Source organism: Nilaparvata lugens, chromosome 5 (genome assembly GCF_014356525.2).
Source record: "Nilaparvata lugens isolate BPH chromosome 5, ASM1435652v1, whole genome shotgun sequence".
Taxonomy (NCBI): Eukaryota; Metazoa; Arthropoda; class Insecta; order Hemiptera; family Delphacidae; genus Nilaparvata; species Nilaparvata lugens.
In genome coordinates this window covers 46,900,211-46,923,860 of record NC_052508.1, presented here as the reverse complement: position 1 = coordinate 46,923,860, position 23,650 = coordinate 46,900,211, and the positions used below count along the sequence as shown (strand labels likewise).

General features: G+C 33.5%; 1 protein-coding gene across 15 annotated transcripts in view; it reads left to right on the top strand.

The window, feature by feature from the left end:
* Positions 1-23,650, top strand: part of LOC111053681 (calponin homology domain-containing protein DDB_G0272472) — a 57,044-nt gene that overhangs the window by 21,792 nt on the left and 11,602 nt on the right. For all 15 annotated transcript variants that reach the window (XM_039428459.1, XM_039428456.1, XM_039428458.1 and 12 more), the window contains 7 exons: positions 1,512-2,104; positions 3,476-3,616; positions 16,076-16,198; positions 18,895-19,188; positions 19,906-20,001; positions 21,123-21,318; positions 22,764-22,816. In XM_039428459.1, coding sequence (XP_039284393.1) covers positions 1,512-2,104; positions 3,476-3,616; positions 16,076-16,198; positions 18,895-19,188; positions 19,906-20,001; positions 21,123-21,318; positions 22,764-22,816 — 1,496 coding nt within the window. The remainder of the gene's footprint in view (positions 1-1,511; positions 2,105-3,475; positions 3,617-16,075; positions 16,199-18,894; positions 19,189-19,905; positions 20,002-21,122; positions 21,319-22,763; positions 22,817-23,650) is intronic.

Below are 23,650 nucleotides of genomic sequence, written 5' to 3'. Positions count from 1 at the left end.
GTTATTTTGGTAAAGTGAATAATTTTCTCAAAAATTGATATTTCCAGAAAATTTTTGTTTTGTTCAATCAACAATACCATGAAGAATTTATCCTTAGAATTACATGAATTTATTTCTTACCGAATTTGAAATTATCTGTCCCAAAAATTTCAACTTTATGCGCTCATATCTCAAAAAGTAATTAATAATCGGAAAAAAAAACTTTTTCATTTTGATAGTATACAAATATACTAGATAACTACCGTATTATTATTACTATTATTACTACAATTATTCTTTTCATTTTAATTTATTCATTCATTTATACAATTAATACATTATCAAAATGATAGGGAGAGGAGAATGAGGTAACCTTGTGCTATTCCTCTCCCAAATAAAACATAACACATAGTCCGAAATAGGTTAAGTCTTGTAGTTCTTCAATTCACAAAATTTTCGTTCCTCAAGTATTTTCACAAAGTAGATTTTCAAATTTAGATGCTTCAAAACTAAACATAGAAGAAATATTTCACATTATTATAACTAAAATAGGAAATATTCACTTATTGAAAATATAATTTTGAAGAATTACAGAAAAACAAACTTAATTCTAAAGCATTATACTTTTATACTTTATTGATTCATACAATAAGTACATCATATAGCTTGATAGCATACAAATTAAAAAACTTTGAAAATTATATCACCAATGGAAGTTTTTTTAGCCTTTGCACTGCCTTAATTCCCCAATCATAAATATTACACAAAATTATAATTGCAAAATATTCAGAAAAATATTAAATGAATTTCCATTCAAAGAAAGAGTAGATTTGAATTTTGAATAGCAATGAATATGATGGATAATAAAATGATGTTTAATCAATGTTTTTAGGTACATTTTTCATTAATAACATGAATTGGTAAAAATAATGTAGCTCAACTACTGCTGCTGGTACTTGTAGTTCTGTACGAGAATAGAGCCAATTAACCTTGTTTTCTTCCAGTTCTAATTCAATCACTAATCTATGGAGGTGAAATATAACTAAGCATTAAAAATACATTTCGTCTGTTTCTGGCCTATTGATGAAAATAAACTGTAATTCTTTGTTGATAATTTATTAATGGTATTGATCTCATAGTTGGAGCCATTTAAGTTCCAATACGTATTTTCATTACTTCAAAATTTCTTATGTCTTATAATAACAATGCATATTCATGCATTTGCATTTTTCATTCTATGTTTCGCATTTGTCAGTTACAATAAAAAAATCATCAATACTAATCTGTATTATTTATTGTTATTTGAATATTGGTTTTTCTAATGAAATTGAGATAAAATTTTTTACGTCTTGTTTCCTAAGAACTTGGTGGTCAAGGATTTGATAGATACTTGACAATCGATATTTAAATGTTATGGGGCTTGATCACTATTCCAATTTGTAGTTCTAATTATTATTTGATGCAGTTCTCTCTTATCATTCTAATTCCAATCAAGCTTCTCTAATTCCCATTTCTCTGATTCATACTTTCAGATCCTCAATTGCCTCTGAAAAGGCCGGCCGAAGTGCAACTAGACAATTCCAAAAAAATGAAGACTGATGATAGCTCAACCACCGATAAAGACTGTCTCAAGAAACGTTCGCCTTCGCCAATCACAGACGGAATTGCCGAGCCTAAAAGGAAACGTACGCTTTCAGCAGCTTCTGTTGAACACAATTCCAAATCCAGTGTGAAAACTAGTGAACCCGAAAAAAGCACAATTGTTGATCATGTTAGCAGCAATGAAAAAGAAAGTGTAAAAATAGATTTAGATAACTATGAATCAGACGTTAGTTTGGACTTGGAATTGAAATCTGATAGCTCAGAAGGCGTGACTAGAGCTTCAAGTGTTTCGGATGTTGAAGTCAAATGTGTGTGTAAGTGCACCTGCGGTTATAGTCTCAATAAAGATGAACTATTGAGAAACATTTTAGGCTGTGATAAAGAAGATAGTGAAAACAAAAGTAGAAGGAGAGACAAGAGTAAGAAGATGGAAAGTAGTGGGGCCGCATCCCTCTTGAAGGAAAATATAGACGGTAAAAGTGATGCATTATTGAAGGAAACTTTTAGACGGATGAAAAAGTCGGTGAGTGGATACTTTTTATATCTTCATCAGTGTGACATGTGATTATTTCATTTTATAAGATTTTATTTATTCTGATACATTAATATAAGTTATGATCGTATCATGAATCATGATGTGATATAAGTATGATAAGTTTAGTTATCAGGGTGTGATATAAATGGTTATAGTTCAGTTATCAGGGAAGCTATCAGATACGGTGCACGTGCTTCGGGTGACACCTGTCACGCTGTCACATTAACCTTCCAACAACCTTCTTAGATGAACGATCTAATATTTTCTTTGGCTCTTATTTAGTTATTCATTTTATTCGGAGACAGTCTTATAAAAGTTAATATGCCTACAATAAAACAACTTATAAGTGGTCACTCTTGAGTGTAGACAGTATGATGATTCGAATTTGGTAAAGTCTGTTTCAGTTTGAATTGCTTCAGTATATTAATTTGCATTCACATTCCGTGCAATATTAAATATTCCTGTACCGGTAACCATGTATTTTTAGTTGTCTCTCAGGATGTATATTTGAAATTTGCAATACAAGCCAATAAGCTGATGTTATGCAGGTTGATTGTACTTGGAAAATTTGAGTCCAACTCAAAAACATATCCTCATTAGATTTCTTCTCTAGGAGACTTATTTAAAAAATACACTTATTCATAAAAATTACACTTACCAGGCATTATAATGATAAACTTTCATAAAATATAAAGTGTAGAGGAGAAACCAAGCCCTACTTTATCCAATGGAATTCTGATCTGTTGATCAGAAAGAGGAGACCATTTTATTCTTATGAGAGTGTCCACACATTGGATCACTGTCAATGTGTGAAGACGCCCATAAGAACCAATGGTATTCTGTTTCTGTTAGCAGAAGCAGCAGCACAGGAACTTATTGGAAAGCAGCGTTCCTCTGGTCAACAAAGTAATTACTCTGAAAATATGCAATACAAATCAATTCATCCAAGGGCAAGCTTAGATTAACATTTTGCACTGAGTCGAGTAGAACGTGTTTAGATGCTTTATGTTACTTTACATTCCTATTGATCATAGAATCTACAATATTATTGCCACAGAGTAGGAAACTGCTACTCTAATTGTTTGGAATAATTTAATAATAGAACTGTCATACTGCAAGGCTTCATGACAACCTCTCTACTTCTATATTAGATTATGAGTGAATAGTCAAATAATTAGTCTACTTCTATTTTAGATTGTGTTAATAGTCAAGAGAATTGGTGGGAAAGTATCTTTGCCGCACTCAAGAAAAAATCCCACACTCGCTTATGACTCTTGAGTAAACTTTACTTTGGATTCAGTTTAGTTCCCATTTTGCACACTAGACATAACTAACAATTATTGTCTTTGATTTTTTCAGGATTTAGAAGATCTCATGACAATCAAAATGACCGAAATTCTGGCCTACAAAAATGAGTTGGGCGAACTGAGGGCAAACTATCAAGCTGCTCAAGAAAGCATTGAAAGATGGATTCGCCGATGCAATTATTTCGAGAAAATTGTGAGTAGCTTAGTTAAATTAAATTTTTCCTCAGTTCAATTTTTATTGATGTCATTTTAGCCTGACTGATTCTCAGATAAAAATAATTTCCATCGATACAAAAATATACTACAGTATTCGTATATGCATTCAAGTTGAATTTTTCCTCTTCTTCATCCTAATTCAGACTTTGGACTTTATCAGGACCACCTATATACTACCTGTATATAGGAAGTCATGACTTTATGCTCAGATATGATTGTAACGGATATATACAGAGAGTCATATGTATGGGAACCCTTCAATAAATTGTATACTGTTGTGTCCACGATCCTGTAACTTCCAGGATAAGCTATTGTTCAAATACTCTACCTTTTTACATACAACTAAATTTCAACCCCTCATAAGGGGGTGATTAAGGGGTTGTAACTCAAATATTTTGAATGTAAACACCCATTGTGTGATACATCTTTCCAAAACGAGAAAGATGACATCAATAAAAAATGTCTACGATACTTTTATCCAAAATGGTGGATGATTGAGCTTTATCAATTATTCCTTGAAAAACTGAAACTTCAATCAGCCGCCATTTTGGATAAAAATAACGTAGAACATTTTTATTGATGTCATCTTTATGGTTTTGAAAAGGCCTTCAAAATGATGTATCACACAATGGGTCTTTACATTCAAAATATTTGAGTTACAACTTACAACCCTTCATTCCCTTAAAAACTGAAACTTCAATCAGCCGCTATTTTGGATACAAGTATCATAGAACATTTTTATCGATGCCATCTTTTTTGTTTTAAAAAGGCCTTTAAAATGATGTACCACACAATGTATGTTTACATGTAAAATATTCGAGTTACAACCCCCAAGTCACCCCCTTATGAGAGGTTGAAATTCAGTTGTATAATAGTATTATAACTAAAACAGTCTCCAATATATTGAAGGGTTCCCATACCTTGACTCACTCTGTATATTATACGTATCGTAGAAGTGCATAATGTCATACAATAATTTTTACTTTCCTTGCCCTATTACCATAGGTAAGGAAAGTATTGCTTTCCGAAAAAATTAAGGTACCCCAATTTCTAAATTTCTATACGTTTCAAGGTCCCCTGAGTCCAAAAAAGTGGTTTTTGGGTATTGGTCTGTGTGTGTGTGTGTGGTGTGTGTGTGTGTGTGTGTGTGTGTGTGTGTGTGTGTGTGTATGTGCGTCTGTGTACACGATATCTCATCTCCCAATTAATGGAATGACTTGAAATTTGGAACTTAAGGTCCTTACAATATAAGGATCCGACACGAACAATTTCGATCAAATGCAAATTAAGATGGCGGCTAAAATGGCGAAAATGTTGTCAAAAACCGGGTTTTTCGCGATTTTCTCGAAAATGGTTCCAACGATTTTTATTAAATTTATACTTAAAATAGTCATTGATAAGCTCTATCAACTTCCCATATGTGTAAAAATTTCAGGAGCTCCACCCCATCTATGCAAAATTTGATTTTAGATTCCCAATTATCAGGCTTCAGATACAATTTAAACAAAAAACCCCTAGAAATGCATCGTCTTACAGTAGCGCTCGTAGAGTAAACATCTTAGTAGTTTAGTTTCACCGTAGTGATAGTTTTCAAAACAATCATCGTTCATCAATAAGTGGGTCACTGGAACATAACCATACAGCAGCTATCTTCATACGTCATCGTCGTCGGATAGATGAGGTCACCAACCAAACCACCGGATGGACTGATCCCGCAATTCGAGGAGGAGGAAGAAGAGGATAACTTTCCAGGGAACCAAGGACTCAAAGTACGAGAACAACCAGGTAAAATGGAAACTGTTGAACAATTATTGCTGAGTGAATTCAACACAGACATAATGAACATGAAGAGTATCTCTTCGGAATTCAAGGAATGGGCTTCGTCAGAATTTAAAAAAAACAAGGTTTCCAGAGCCGAATATGATAATTTCTTAGAATTAGTTCAAAAATTAGCATTGGTAATCGTGAAAGTAGAAACGAGAGCAGTTACTATTAGCCAAATAAGTGATACTTTAGGGCATCCGAAAATTCATGACTCATTACAGGACATAAGCAAATCTGTTCAGGAAATTAAAAATAAAGACAGGCCTATTACTTACGCAGACATGATACAACTACCGAAAAAAGCTACTTCAAGCGATCCCCAGTCCAATAATCAAGTCAGGAAAATCCTTCCAAAAGAACAGGTAGTCTTAATTAAACCCTCAAATTCCACCGGTAATGAGAAACAAGACAGTGAAAAAATAAAAGGAACACTGAAAACCAACATCGCGAGAAAGGATAACATTAGAATAAAAAAGACAGTACCCGTTAGAGGAGGAGGTTTACTCATTGTTCTGGATTCTCTAGAGGACAAAAAGAAATTATTGAAGAATAAAGCTGTGAATAATGATCAAATCAAGATAACTGAGCCCCAAAATAAAAAACCCAGGATAATTGTTTATGATGTTCCATCTGATCTCACTAACAAAGAGGTAACTGAAGAAATATATAACAAAAATTTTGTCAATTCAGGAATAGAAAAACAAAAATTTGAAGAAGGTTGCAAGCCATCATTCAAATTAGGGCCGAAAAACAAGGATTCCGTGCATTGGGTAGTAGAATGTGAACCCGAAATTAGGAAAGCAATAATTAATAAGAAAAAAATATTTATAGATATGACATCATGTAGAGTTAATGATTATCATGCAGTGCAAAGGTGCTATAAATGTCAAGTCTATGGGCACATCACAAAACATTGTAAAAAGGAAGAAGATATCTGTGGTCATTGCTCCATCACAGGGCACAACATCAAAACCTGCCCTTCAATCGATAAACCTCCAGTATGTTTTAACTGCAAAAGAGCTGATAAACCCTCAGACCACAAAGTAAACTATCTAAAGTGTCCCAGCTATGTGAAAGCATTGCAACAATCAATTGATCGAACAAATTATGGAAGTGCTTAAAAAGATTAAAAATAGAATTTCCAGCTCAAAATCATCAAATAAATTCACAGCATCAAATATAAAAATAGATATTCAAGATTTCCTATCATCTATTAAAAAAACAGAATTAATAAAACAGTCAGCGAAAAGTAGGACGTCTTTGATTTTCAGCTTTGGTCAATATACAGATTTTAATTTATCATTAGCTCGCTGGAATAAAAATTGTTTACGTATTTCAGAAGGCGTTGCACATTCAATCAAGAAGAAAACGCTGAGTCAAGATGAATACAATAGCTTACCTACTGTTTATTTACGGAACGTAAATAATAGCTCAATTCGTTTTCATCTTGTTAAAAATTCATTGACATTGATATTAGCGCAAAATAATAACAATGAGGCTCAATTAGGTATCCGTGACCTCTTACTGGTAATAGACGAATATGCATCGATAAATAAATACAACATTACGATTGGAATAGATTCTTTTGATATTGACTCCGAGTTTACATGCTTGGACATTTTAAGTTTAGTAATTAAAACTAAAAACCTGAATTATGTATTCTATTACAGAGGAATAAACAATCTAAAGTTCTTGGATATACCACATGAAAACGATGGCTCTGAAGATTGTCCAAAAGGATACCTACCGTATGATTCTATTCTTTATGCTTATTTGAACAGTATGATAGAACTCAGGAACTTTATTCAACAGTATGATGTTCTGAATGCGGATTTATATAGGGGAGTACTATCATCACTGAATAGTAATATCTCTTCTTCAGCAGCATGTATTCAAGAGATAAGGCGAAACGAGATGAACATCTACGACAATCGACTTAAGACTTTCCTGTGGCCGACATCCACTACATATCGAATGGGCTTCTGTTTAGAAAATGAAGGAAAATACGTACCCTACAATGAAACAACAAAGTCATTCTTAACTAAGGAAAAGTATATTCTAGTCAGTAGAGACACCCAAATCATGCTGAATGCTGAGCTGCTGAAGAATATTCTAAAAGTTGACATCACAAATTGTAAGATGCCAAAAATAACTTGGATGGATGGAGTTCCAGGGTGTGGTAAAACTCACTTTATCCTTCAGCAACATACACCAGGTAAAGATCTCATTTTGTGTCAGACAAGAGCTGGAATAAATGAAATTAGGCAAGAGGTGAATAGAATTCACAAAAATAAATATGAAAGAATAATTAAACAGGATTATAGAACAGTTTCATCTTTTATAATAAACGGATCAAAAAAGCAGTACAAACGTGTTTTCATAGATGAAGCAGTATTAATGCATGCAGGTTTCGTGGGATTTGTCTCATCTCTCGCTGGTGCTTCTGAGATTATTCTGCTAGGAGATTCAAACCAAATACCTTACATAGAGAGAAGTAAATTAACAGCTGAATGGTCACACATTTCATCTCTCTGTGAGAAGAGAATCCATCAAACAGTAACTAGAAGGTGTCCAATAGACGTCTGCTACATCCTTTCCAGCTACTACCAGGACATTAGTACGAAAAATGAGGTCCTGTTATCCGTCAGACCTCCAATAACAAATGGAGAACTTGGACCACTTGAACCTAACACTCTGATTCTTACATTCACTCAGCTCGAGAAGAAAACAGTGCTAGAAGAGCTGCAATCAAAACTTCACCCTTCAGTTAAAGTCCATACAATTCATGAAGCACAGGGCTTAACTCACAAGAATGTAGTTCTGATAAGGAACAATAAAAAACAACTTGGAATATATAACAGCACACAACATGTAATAGTAGCAATGAGCAGACACACACAAACCTTCAGATATATCACAACAGGGCAAGAAGATTTAGTGCTGACCCTAATTCGAAAACTAAAGGATGTTAGTGAAGAGTTTCTCTTAAGCTGGAATGAAAGAAACATGGAAGGGATTAATGAGAGTTTAAATAATGAGTAACAACAACTTATCAAATTTGCTCAGCTTCGAGGATCTTGATTATTTTGAAGAAATAAACGATGAAGTGATCAACAACAGTCAACAACTTTGTGCAGCATTGAGTTCTTGTGATTTGAGCATCTTCTGTCTCAATATAAGGAGTATCAGAAGAAATTTTGATGAGCTGATGATTCAATTGTGCGACATTAATTTTTCTTTTGATGTTATTATTCTAACCGAATGCTGGATTAGGACTGAATTTGTACTCCAGTCCATTCGAGGATATGATGTATTTTCCACCATAAACAACCCATTACAAAATGATGGTGTAGTTGTTTATGTTAAAGATAGTATAAATGTACAATGTGTTGAGCTACATATTAACCAGGCAAATGTCCTACATATTCGGTTGGATGCAGCAGACAAAAAGTGGAACATCCTTGCAATATACAGATCACCGTCCTTCAATGATATTACAGATTTCCTGAGTGACTTGGAATCGATCCTGAATGAATTAAGAGGGCAACAAGTCATATGTGCCGGAGACATGAATATTAACACCCTTCAAATTCGTCCACATCATCAATTGAATGACTACTGCGATCTTCTAAGCGAGCATGGGCTCAGACTCTGCATTAAACAAGCAACCAGAACTACAACAGAAACTGCTTCTTGCATAGATCACATTGCTACCAACTCCAGAGATAATCTTTTTCCAATCATTTATGAATCAACAATAACTGACCACTTCACCACAATTCTAGGAGTGCAACATATTTCGAGAAATAGTGCAAATGAAACTGGAACACATGAAATAAACGAGAAAATAGACATTAATAGCTTGAAGAATGAACTACTGAATGAGGAGTGGATTCATGTTTTAGAAGATAATAATCCAGATACATCTTATGACACCTTCTTATCAACTCTGAGACAACATATACAAAATAATATCAAGCAGCATCGGCGGCAGAAGAAGTACAAACCCATCAAACCATGGATCACCAGAGGTATAGTAGCAGCAATAAGAACCAGAAATCTACTCAACAAAAGAAGAAGGAAGACCCAAACAACATTAACTTAACCAACTTCTATCGTCGGTATAGGAATACACTCACAGCTTTAATTCATGAAACAAAGGACCAATACTATAGAGAGAAATTGTATGAAGCTGGAAAGGATAATAAAAAAATGTGGAAAGTAATCAAAGATGCTACTGACTCTAAATCAAAAACAAAAATGAAATTGAATGCTATTAAAATAGATGATAGGATTTTCAATCTAAAGGAAAATCCAGAAACTGTGCTCAACCACATGAATAACTTTTTCACAAATGTAGGTGAAGAAATGGCGGAGACAATAATAGATTCCTTAAGAAAACCACTAGACCAAATCATATCCCAATATAAACCTGTTACAAGAACTCTACACTCCATCTACTTTCACCCAGTAACTGAAGATGAGCTTCTTGAAGCTATTAGTAGTTTGCGAAATGACAGTGCTCCAGGACTTGATGGAATCAATAATAGAACATTGAAGTCGATAAAAAATGTAATTGTAAAACCATTAATTCACATATTTAATTTAAGTCTGTCAAAAGGAATTTTTCCAAAAGCTATGAAAGAGACATGTGTTAGACCATTACATAAAGGAGGCGACAAAACAAATGCCACCAATTACAGGCCTATTTCACTTATAAGCAATATTTCTAAGATTTTGGAAAAACTGGTAAAGAAACGTCTTGTGAATTACATGGAAAAAAACAACTTACTATCTAGGAATCAATTTGGTTTTCGTGAGGGGAGGAGTACAGAAGATGCGGTATTAGAATTGTCAAATTTTGTCACAGATAAGCTAGAAAATAACAAAAAATGTGCAGCAGTGTTCCTGGACCTAGCAAAAGCTTTTGACACTGTTAATCACAGTTTGCTGCTGAAGAAATTAGAAGCCATGGGAATTAGAGGAGTTCCTCTAGCATGGTTTAGATCATACCTCTGTGACCGGCGTCAAAAAGTCAAAGTTGAAGAACATCTCAGTTCAGAGGGAACGATGAAGTTTGGGATTCCCCAAGGAACAGTTCTTGGGCCAATTCTGTATTTGGCATATGCAAATGAGCTATGTTCAATTAAGATAAGAGGAAGAGTAATAGCTTTTGCTGATGATACGTGTATACTATTTGAAGGAAACACCTGGGAGGAAGTTTTTAATCTGGCACAGGAAGAATTGATCAAAGTCGATAAATGGTTAAGAGAAAATTTGCTTACAGTAAATGCAACAAAAACGAAATTTTTAGCCTTTTCTCTGACAGAACGGACGAGACCACCGGATTCTTCAATAATCCTGCATCACTGTGGAAGCACCAACAACCCGTGTGATTGCCCTTCAATTCAACAAGTCAATGAAATAAAATATTTAGGAACAATAGTGGACAACAAATTCAAATGGGACAAGCACATTAATCTATCAATTACCCGGATCAGGAAGCTTCTCTACAAATTCTATCAACTCCGTAAAATCCTCAACTATGAGACATTAAAAACTGTTTATTTTTCTTTAGTGCAATCAATTTTAAGATACGTCATAATTATCTGGGGAGCTACGAATTTTACACATGTTGAACCTCTCTATAAACTTCAAAAACGAATACTAAAAATAATAGGCTTCAAGGAGAATCAATTCCCCACGAACATTCTTTTCAAGGACAGTAAAGTACTGAGTGTAAGACAACTCTACATCCAGGCTATCATCACGCGAATGAGGAGAAACAACGAACACATAAGACTGGCAGATCATAACCATCAAACAAGGCAGAGAAACACGTATTCAATAGTACCAAGGATGAACACTACATTTGGGCAAAGAAACTACACATATTTGGGACCAAAAATTTATAATTCAATACCAAGTTACATTAGGGAAGAATTCAATAGACACAGGTTCAAGAAAAGTTTATTTTCCTGGTTGGTTGATATTGGAGTGGAAAATTGTGAAAATTTAGTTAGACTGTAAATATTGAAACTATTTATTCTTCATTCCACTCTTTACTGTTTTTCATTTTTCTAAAAATAACCTTTCTTATTATTATCCTTAATAGAACATTAATATTTATTTACTAATTCCATAATTTGTTTGTTTGTATTATACATTTTTACTAATTTTATTATAAAAAACTTTAATCCCATATCAGTGAATGAAGTTTGTAAATAGTAATTATTACACGCAATAAGCAACTAATTACTTATACCCCAACACATATAATATATAGTGGGGTGTATATTTATTCATTGAAATTATCATTTATTCATTGTTGAAACACCGCTGATTTATGTAGTTATATTACAATACTATATTATCAATATTCTAATGTTGCATTCAATCTTCATTGTAATTAATAAGTTTTCATAATATGTAAAATTTGCTGCATAATTGGCTGTTGTACTGTAATTTATTGTAGATTCGTGTATGAACCAGAATGTATTGTAACTTACTTGAATAAATAAAATAAAAATTTGAAAATTTGAAAATTTGAAAAAATGGAAAGAAGTCACTTGTCAACAGAGTGAAGAGAGAGAAAGAATGAATAAGCTGGAAAAGGAGTTGGAGAGTGCACGGTTGGAGATCAATCAGCTGAGAGAGATGTTTTCTTCAGCATCTTCAACAACACAGAAGATTCAATCATCAGCTTCAAATACAATGCAACCAGCATCGTCTATAAGTACCAATAAAAGTTATTCACCACCGAATTGGGAGGAAGAAGAGAAAATTGTGGGTGGAGATTTTAATGCCAAGCATAAGGATTGGGGTTCAAGACTCATAACTACCAAAGGAAAAGAACTCAGAGAGGCTATCCAGGAGCTGGGCTGCGAATTCCATTTAACAGGGACACCTACTTATTGGCCAACAGATTTGAATAAAACTCCAGATCTTCTAGATTTCTTCATAACAAAGAGAATATCCAGTAATTTTATTGACATTGAAGAGAGCTTTGACCTGGATTCTGATCATTCAGCTGTAATTCTCACACTAAGTGAACGAATAATAAAGAAAGAAGACAGACCAATGTTAGTCAACAGAACAACAGACTGGGAAGCTTTCAAAGTGGATTTGGAGAATGAAATCAACTTGAATATTCCTCTTAGAACAGCTGAGCAGTTAGATGAAGCCGCAGAAAATTTCATGTGGGAAATCCAGAAATCAGCCTGGAAAAACACTAGACAATACACCAGGAAAACAAAAGGATGCAATTACCCACTGGAGATTCGACAACTTGTTTTAGAGAAACGAAGGGCAAGAAGAAGATGGCAACAAACACGTGATCCTGCTGACAAAAATATATTGAATAACAAAACACAACAATTGAGAAGAGAGATAAGGAAACTAACTGAGGAGTCCATTAATAACTACCTTCAAAATTTGACAGCTGATGCCAGTACAGATTATTCATTATGGAAAGCAACAAAAAGAATTAAGCGACCAATATCACAATCCCCTCCAATCAGAAAACCAGATGGTACTTGGGCAAGAAATAACAGTGAAAAGGCAGATATATTTGCTAATCATCTAGAAGAAATCTTTCAGCCAAACAACATTCAATCTGAAATTGATCCTGAAGAAGATATAATAGATGATTTAGATACAAAGATTGATCTAGTTTCTATAAATGAGGTTCAAGAAGAAATAAAAAATAATCTGATTACCAAAAAAGCACCTGGGTTTGATCTGATTACAGGTGAAATCTTGAAGAAACTTCCAAGGAAAGGTATTATCATGCTAACATATTTACAGCATTTTCCTTCAATTTGGAAGGTGGCAGAAGTCATTATGCTGCAAAAGCCTGGGAAATGTCCTCAAGAAGCAAAATCGTACCGCCCAATATCTCTTCTACCTGTAATTTCAAAGCTTTTTGAGAAATTGCTAATGAAGAGATTGGCTCCCATCATAAGTAGCAGGAATCTGATACCAGCCCATCAATTTGGCTTCAGGCAGAAGCACTCAACCCTGGACCAAGTACATAGAATCACTAATGTAATAGAGAATTCATTAGAGAAAAAATGTATATGCTCAGCAATCTTACTTGATGTGGCACAGGCATTTGACAAAGTGTGGCATGAAGGACTGATCAATAAACTTCATAAAATTCTTCCCACTCCACTTGTAAAACTTTTAAAATCATACATCACTAACAGATTGTTCAGAGTAAAACAAGGTGATGACGTCTCTGAATTAAAGGAAATAAGGGCTGGAGTTCCACAAGGTAGTTTTCTTGGACCAGTTCTTTATGTGCTGTACACAAGCGATCTTCCTGAATTGGATGCAGTGACAATTGCTACTTTTGCTGATGATACTGCAATACTGGCAGAAGGGGAAACAGTACAAGAAGCAGCCACAAAACTACAGAATGCTAGCAACAAATTCAGTGACTGGACAAAGAAATGGAGAATCCGATTGAATGAGATGAAGTCCATTCATATCAACTTCACAAACAAAAATATCAATGATCCGATTCGTATAAATCTAAATGGGAATGTAGTACCACACAGCAACACAGCAAAATACCTTGGAATGACTCTTGACGCCAAGTTGAAATGGAAAGAGCATATCAAGATGAAAAGGAGTGAGCTGGGACTCAAATACAGTAAAATCTATTGGCTGTTGGGCAGACAATCACAACTCTCATTGGAAAACAAAATATTGATTTATAAACAAATTCTGAAACCTGTCTGGACGTATGGAATTCAGCTTGGGGCTCGTCTAGAACATCTAACATCAACCAGATTTAAACATTCCAAAACAAAGTACTGCGGAACATGGTGAATGCGCCCTGGTACATAAGGAACAGCGATTTGCACCGAGATCTACACATCCCCTATGTGACCAGTGAAATAAGACGATTGGCAGCCCATCATGAGTCACGTCTTCATCAACACGACAACACCGAAGTCATCCAACTCCTAGACAGAACTGAACTCACAAGGAGGTTGAAGAGAACAAAGCCCTTCGAGTTGGTGTAGTGCTAGTGAAGTGAAAAAAGTATAAATTAAATAAATGTGTAGCGAAAGAATTTAAAGTAGAAGAATTATAGATTAGAACTGTAGGCTTCACTGGAAGACTTTAGCAATAAAAATTAATATTTTAGGATAAGAAATAAGAGAACAAAATTAATGGTTAGTCCTAGTGACTAGTTCTAATGGAAGTAATAAAAATAAAAATTTAATGTCCAGTAACATTTTCACCTAAAATTGAAAATAAGCTCGAAATTTGAAAAAAATGAGATTATCCAATTGCAAACTGTTGGCAACTGTTGATTCTATTAAATGATTCACTATGAAGAGATAGCAGACCTCGTATGTCTCCAGCGTTATTGTCCTGTCACCAGCTGACTCAGATCTTTGTTTATAAATAGACTTGAGATGCGCGTGAACACTAGCGTCAGGTGATCAATTCTCATAACGGCAAGGAAAGTTGTGTGAGTGCGCCACACCAGATTTATATACTAATAGTGATGCGTGTTGAATGAATTACCCGATTCATAATAATCAATTTATCCAACAGCTAGTAGCACATCACTGAATCCCTGATCTGCTGAGCAGAAAAAATTCCATTGGAAGATTATCATTGCAGTTTGTCAATGGGTAAACACTAAATAAGAAAAGTCTTCTTAGTTCCAGAAGGTTTTATGTGTATTTTGGTTACAATGGAGATATCAGCATTTGAAGTTTTGAATACAGGTTCAAAATACACTTGCATCCAATCTTATAATCAATCTTTTATTGAATGCCTCGATGTTTTGTGCAACATACAAATTTACGATGAAAAATCTACTTTTTGATGTTTGATGATTTAGACTTATAATAATCGCGTTTCTCTTTACACTAGTTCTAATAAATAAAGACATCTTCCACGGTTGTTATTTGAAAATTACTACAGAGTGCCTTTCTTAGTACATTTGCGCCCATACAAATAATCCTAGAACCTTATGGCTAAACCAATTGCACATCTATCAAATTTCATTACTAAAATACAGTTGAAAAACGTAGAACATTAAGACTGGTACATTCTCTTTGTTTTTGGGGTACGATGTAAGTGCATAACTCAAAAAGCCAAAAATTGTAAATTAGAACCTTCTGTACCTAAGCCGACTCTATAAGAACCAATGTTGTTTCTACCAAATCCCTTGCCAATTTCATTCGAGATCCTTCTCACAGCTAAACACAACAAAAATCAATATTTCTTGTATTTGTAGCAACTACCGTAGAAATGTAAGCTTTCAATCGCAATTCGTGATTATATTCAACATTTTAGCCTACTGAAGCAAAGTCATTTTTAGGACTCAGTGACTTTCTTTGTTCTAGTATAGGTTATGTGGTTGATATCCGTATTGAATGAAACGACTTGATATTTGAAAACCACTCTAATTATTAGAACATTCTCGATAATCTAGTAAAATTTGCTGCACCATTATCAATCTCTGACGAGCCAGTAATTCGTTTTTTTTTATTTATTTAGTTCAGAGATTTGAATGAGTAGACTATTTTTTTTATTCATTAAGCAGTCGATGATTTAGATACATTTTCCAATTTTGTGGTTTCAGGATAGCGAGTTTACTGTCAAGCTGAAGAAATATACGCGCGATCTTGAGTTGCTGAGGGCTGAGAAAGGTCCACTTAGTCTACCATCAAGATTCAGCCGATCTGTTGGTCTCCAAGTCATCCAAGTAAGTATTTTTCTTTTCAACTTCTTTATCTTAGTGAAATGGTTTTCAAAATGATAGTTTTATTGGCATTTTTCTTGATTCCGTTCATTCCCGTGATAGACAAATTTTCAAGATTAATAATTGATACTTATAATTATTCCACAGTTATTTTTCTTGTAATCACTTTCTATCCAGCTAATATATAAATCATCGATTATAAAAAGTCTTGAAAGAAAAAACTTTTAAAATTGAGTGAAGTCCGGGAGTGACAAAAGTCCCCCAGAAGTGATGAAGAAAAAACTAATACTGTTAATTTTTGCAATAGGACAGCCTGCAATCCAATTTTTAACAGTTTGGGTCCAATAGTATATTTCGCACCTAGGGCCGAAAATGAGACTTTTCCTGCTTGAAATCGGTTTTCAAGTCCGAGGCCGTAGGCCGAGGACTAGAAAAGATTGAGAGCAGGAAAACCATTTTTGCCCATGGTGTGAACGCTATTTTTCGCCACACAGAAAAATAAACAATATATATATGAGAATTATTGTTTATTAAGCACTTCCGAAAGCAAAAGTGGAAGGTCATAGCTCTAGCAAATCTGAGGTAATCTGAATATCAGGAAATTGTCCAAGTATTTTTAGTTTTTATTCTGATTTGTTTAAATAACCTAAAATATTATGTTCAATTATGTGGGAGGTTGAGTTTATACTTTTTTATTCTTTCAAATGACAATAAGATGATATTATTATAAATGTTTTAATTATTGAATAATAAACACAAATGATGAAAAGTTTTTTGATCAGCTGTTTTAGCACACTTGAATTTTGGCCAATCTGAATGTCAACGTCAACAATGCTTGTTGTCGTCGACTTCGGAAGTTTAGAAGTTCTATCCTACTCTGAAAATCGAATTTGAATAGTTTATAATATATATCTTATCTGTATTTCATTCATCCAAATAAAATGACAGTATATTATTGCAGAATACTTTATTATTATACTAATTATTGCTCAATTCTAGAAGCATGAACTGATTCCGTTTCATAAACTATTTCTAAAAACGTTCAACACCATGATTATTTCCCAAGTAGTTCCAAAATTATCCACCAGGTTTCGTGATAAACGTAGTACTATGAGGTTTGAGGTTAGATTCTATTATACTCTGAAAATTAAATTTGAATAGTTTATAATATCTTATTTGTATTTCATTCATCCAAATAAAATGATAGTATCTTATTGCAAAATACTTTATTCAATTCTAGAAGCATAAACTGATTCCGTTTCATAAACTATTTATTGTAAACACGTTCACATCAAATCAGAATCAGCTGACTTCAAGGTTATTTTACAGCCCTAGGGCCGTAAAAATTTTACCGGCCTGGTCAGAAAACAATCATTTTCGGCCTCCATATGACGCACGTAAACCAGCTCATTACATCCAAGTGGGGCAAAAAAGTATTATCCTCTCTTCACTTGACAACACAATTGAAAAAAAATACATTAATTATTTATTATTTTGACAAAATTACGTGGATTATCTTCATTGAAGTTGAAAATTCTCAACAAAAATACTATAGTTGAACTCGAACCAACAATCTTTCATTCAATCAGATTAAATTTATGAATAAAAATTAAAATAGGTCTATAACCATCCTCGATAAATAAAGAATCTTTATGCAAAATTTCAAGTTAATCAGTTCGATAAGAGTTCAAAAGTGATGATGCGTCAAACCTTATTCCGTCCAAATTCCCTATTCCGTGTATGTTAATTCAAACTCTTCATTTTATTGATGATATACATTATCCAAATAATTGATACATTAGAATATAAATAATTTTAAATATTCTATTTGTAGTTGTAATGTGCACATTCGACAAATTAAAAATCTTTCAATCTTACGTTTAATCTCTATTTAGTTAACACAAATTCTGCTGAATAATATTCTCTGGATAATTATTTTCTCAACAGACTTAATATCTTATACTACATAACTGGAGTCTATTCAACAAACTGGTCTATTAATATTGTATTGTAAGAATGTCTTGACAAAATAATATCGAATTTAAGGACTTAGTTCATCAAGTCTATTCAGGATGTTATCCTAAAAAGTAAGTAATGATTTAGACACGAAAGTGGATATTGTCTTTCGTTCAGGCTGTGAAACAGATTTTGGGAACATTTCTAAGCTTTCGATCTAGATACTATCAAGTTACCAACTTGAAATTAATTCCTATGGATATCGTTTTTATATCAGTTTTTGAGATAAAATTGAAATTTTTGTAATAGTAATTTCACAATAATTGCTGGCAAATGAATTCATAAAATTTCAACGATACATTGTTCAAGGTATTTTTAAGCTGGGCTGGTTAGTTGAGTGGACTAATGCGTTAGACACATTAGACATTTGGTCGTGGGTAGACAAGGACGTTGGATCATCTCACTCTCGGACTCATTCCATTACCCACGCTCAATCAAAAAGGCTATGTGGACATTATCCGCAATGAAAAAATGACATTCTTTATTTGTGTAAATATAAATTTGAGATTTGATGACGATTTGATGATTCCAGCATGGGTTAGCAATATGCTAGTTAGCAATAGCCTATTCCTGTCTGATTGATTCTGCAGTGGTCGATTTGTATAGATACTGTAATTGATTAAATTTGATTATTCTATGTACCTCTATTGAATTGGCGTACTAAATCATGAGGGAATTTGCAGCCGACGAATCCTAGGAAACAGCAGGTGAAATCTCGGCAGCAGCTGCAGCACGAGGAACGCATGCAGCTGCAGTACAAGGAGCAGCAAGAGCTGCATCAGCTGCAGCAGCACAACCAGCAGAAGATGCATGCTCAGCAGCTCAAGGAGCAACAATTGAGAGAGAAGCGGCAAAAGGAGGAAGAGCTGAAGGAGAAGGAAGAAAACGAGAAGAAACGCAAAGAGACTCAACAGCGCATTAAAGAGGATCAGGAGCGTATTGAAAAACGTTTACTAAAAACACAAGAACGGTTCCAGGTAGGGTCAATGCGACTGTACTATTCATTTATTCATGTAACAAACAACACTGATGTGAATACAACATAAAATACTAAGGCAATCCTGCCTGTATTATTTTTCTTGCAAATTTAGGTGATGACTCAGTTCAAAAAGTAGGCGCATGTTTCAATAGAGATATAGATATATAGCTCCTTCATTCGTTCGCAAATCATATTTAAAAATTGCTTATACAAATGCAAATATTGAGCATATAGAAATGTTTAATGCAGTAATAGTAAAACAGCATCAGACTTTTGAAAATGGAAATGATCTCTATTAAGCGGAGTTAGGACTTTCAAGTCCTCTCTACCACTCAGCCTCGACTTTTGTTGAATGAGAATTGATACTGTGGAAATTTTCCATCATTGAAAAAATATAGTTTTATTTTTGGATATCGAGTGATAATTGATTTTATAATAATGATGAATATCAAATATGATTCTTGGACTAGATAAGCCCTCGGATCTAAATCGTCTTTCTGAGTCAGTGATTTATCTTCTTCATTATTACAAACATCAATAACGATTATTAAATTTGGAAAGGAAATAATCCCTTCAAGGATCTGTAGGCGATGTTCATATTCTCATGTATATTATTCCCAAACTCTTATCGACATTTACATGTGAAATATATTGTGATGTTTTCGAATACTGTTTTCGTAAGCTGGTAATAAATTATTGCAAATGTTTGTTGAAGACTTCGTTGAAACCGGCTGCGACAACAAATGTGCGCTCATCCACTCCTCGACGCATCGTCTCCTCGAAGCCTGCTCAACCTGCTACTAACATACAGGTATGCTATTCTATGCTATGCTGCACTCTTTTACTATTAATAAATAAATTATCCAACTTGGTTAAAAATCTCTAGTTTCTATATTTTCCGACTGAAAATTATTGGTGTTGAGTTATTGGTTATGGAAACGACTATGCCATGCTGCACTCTTATAGCAGTCATCATAATGAATAAATTATCCAACTTAGTTCAAAATCTCGTTTCTATATTTTCCGATTGAAAGTTGGTCTTGAGTTATTGATTATGGAAATCAAAACTATGAACTCTTCCATTATTTAGAAATTTTATATTTGCAGTGTCTATATTGAAAAGTACAATATTTGCCATACCTTTGTCATTTCAGATTTTAACAATATAGGCTAGGTAGTATTGATACTACAGTTTTAGGGGAAAACAACATCAATTTATATTAAAATACATTTTAGTTGAGTTTTACTCGTAAAATAGTGAATAAGAAAGAATAATGTTTTGTATTTGTCAGACAATTGATTATTATTTGAATTAAAGTTGATGTTAATACCAGTTTAAATTTAATATTTATTTTAATACTGATTGATTGTATATTGAAGATCAGGTAGTCTAGTGTAGTACCGGGTAACTTCCAAATCAAAAGATTTGTATTTGGTAATTTCTTTTTTATAAATTTATTTTCCTAGAATAAATATTATAAAAAATTATTTACAGTACAGTACTAGTAACTTTTGATGGCTAGTAAAATTTTAACTCACATTCACAAATTTGGTTAAGTTGGATTGAAATCCTCCAACTTATTTATTTATATTGAACAGTCCATTAATTTATCTAATCCATTAAAATATTCATTCACTTACTCATTATAAATAACAAAATAATTTACTAACAATGGACTATTCGTTCTTCATTACTATTATATCTATTAATTAATTCAGTAACACTTTTATTCACTTACTCATTGAAAAAGATTTCACTATTCATTCTTCATCACTATTCTATCCATTTACCTTTAATTCAGTAACACATACATTCTCTTACTCATTAGATAAAATAATTCAGTAACAAAGGGTTATTCGTCCTTTGATTTATTAATAAATTAATTTGAATGATAATGGAAGCCATTTTATAATTGAATGTGACTGTTTCAGTCTCCTCCGTGTTCATCAGCTGCAAGTTCGCCGTCTACGACTGCGTCGGCGTCTGCTGGGACGTCAACGTCGGCGCCCATCCCTGTGGCTATCACTGCCTCCAAAATGGCCAGACAATCTCCGGCCAAGTCTCACGAAGTCATTGATCTCATTGATCTCACCGACAAAGAAGAAAAAGGTGCTGCTGCTAACCAAGGTAACTTATTAAAAGACTACTCATTCAAACATGCATTTCATACATATTGAACGCGAAACTGATCACAGCCAGTGTATTATTGGTATTCATTCATTAATACAATTACAAATTAATATCATTGTACATCTAAATTTGCATGGCAAGTGACAGGCTGACATGAAACATTTTCCAACAACAAATCATATAGGATATATAGCTATGGCTGGGAGAGAGAGAGAGAGAGAGAGAGAGAGAGAGAAGAGAGAGAGAGAGAGAGAGAGTGAGAGAGAGCAACAGGCTCGGCCCAGAAGTATTAGTTCAATATCTATGCAGTCTGTTTAAAAATAAAGCTTAGCTTAGCAAAACAAATAATGTGTTGTTATTGCGGTGCTGCCTGCTGCCGTATTCTTTCTATGGTAACTTGATCAAATGTAGTTTGTTATTTTTAATCTCATGGGACAAAACGTTGTTTTTATTCTATATTCCAGAGGGTAAATATACTTCATAGGATTGGTGGAGTAAAATATATTGTATATCGGTTAGACTATTTGGTTTCTCCCAAGTTTGTTTATAGATTTGATGGTAGTGGTTGAAGTTAATTTTTGTTTTTAGTTTGATTGCTCAAGAATGTCGGAGGGAGTACTAGTTAATCACAGATCGATTTTTGGACGTACGATTTTTTCCCGACCTTGATAAATTCTATTAGATTAACTTGGCAAAAGGATGATGTGCTCATGGTTTAATCTGTTGGATTTCCTAAGGTCGTCAAAAATCAAAGATCCAAAAATCGATGTGTGTTTATCTGGCTTAAGATTGATAGATGGATAGACTTGATCAATCGATACTATGCTTGTTGCCTATGGTAACATTGTTAGGTTACAAAATTGAAATTAAACAAATTATTTACAATATTACATTACATTTTCTATTAAATTCATGACAACAGCATGAAAGAGAGAGATTGATTGATTGAGTAGTTTATGTACATTACAATATAAATACTGGCTTATATACAATAGCTTACAATACAGCAAAATTATAGATGAATTTACAAGATATAAATTAAGAAAATAATTATTGAGCTGTATATGATATGAAAAAAGGCAATTTGTAATAACTATAGATAAAATAGATAATATTGTTATGCATCTACATAAATTGGCGGAGCTTTGGACAGAGATAGAGAGAGTGAGGAAGAGGGAGAGAGAGTGAGACAGACAGAGACAGAGACATGCGCTCTACCTTTGCCCTCCAAGGATGAATTTAAAATCAATTTTGAATTGAATTATCAAGCCAAAAAGTTCACATACATGTCAAGTCAAAAATATAGGCAGTCTATCAATCAATCAACACTCTTTCGCAATTGAAATATTTCAATCTATAGCTTTTATTTTTGTCAACGTGTCTATATTTCTATTATCTTATACTGTTATCTATTCTAATAGCTTAACTATTTTTCATTTCAGACTCAAAAACTCCTACCAGCTACACTGTGGTTAGACAAATGCCACCAGCCAATGTGAGTTTCCAATTTCGGTTTTTATTTTAAATCTACTTCAATGCATGACTTATTTGTTGTATATTAAAGAATGTAGAGTTTCATGTTCAGGCTATCTGTTTCTCTCATGTTCAATGTTTTACTATCGTTTGGTGGTATCCTGTGGTCTTCTTATATCTTTGATTGTTCTTGTATTTATTTAGGTTTGCTTCTTTTTTGCTTTTGCTATTTTCATGAGTTGAATAAGTTTCATTACTGATTTTGTTTTTTCGAAAAAAGTAAGTGAAATTTCAACTACAAACAATCTTTGGATCCAATTTTCAATAAACCTTACAGATCCAACACGCAAAATTGTTGACAATCTACTTCATCGAAATTTCTGTTACTTGTTTACTCAAATTCATAGATTATCTATCGAATTGTAAATTAAAGTAATCGCATGTCATCATGTTTGAAGTTATACAACTAGTATAACGTTCAGATTCAATATAAATATACACTGAAACGACTTGGTATTTCCTCCTTTGTGATATGCTATTTTCCATTTCCGAAAAAATTACATTAAAAAGAAGCTAATGTTTTTGAGCAATATTCAAAGTATCGAATGGAATTGTCATTCACGGGTATAGGTACTCACTACTCACTATTAAAAGTATCTATGCATCCAGAAAAAAATCGTGAACGGTCAAATTTATTGAATTTTAAAAGCTGCAGAATAAATCCATTAAACCTGTTTCCCACAAGAAGTCTAAGCTATCATGTAGCTATAGCTATCGTATGACTCGAATATTTTACTAACCGTGTCCCGCAAAACAAGCCTCTTATGTTGGCTTTTGAAATTTTGAGAATGAACGA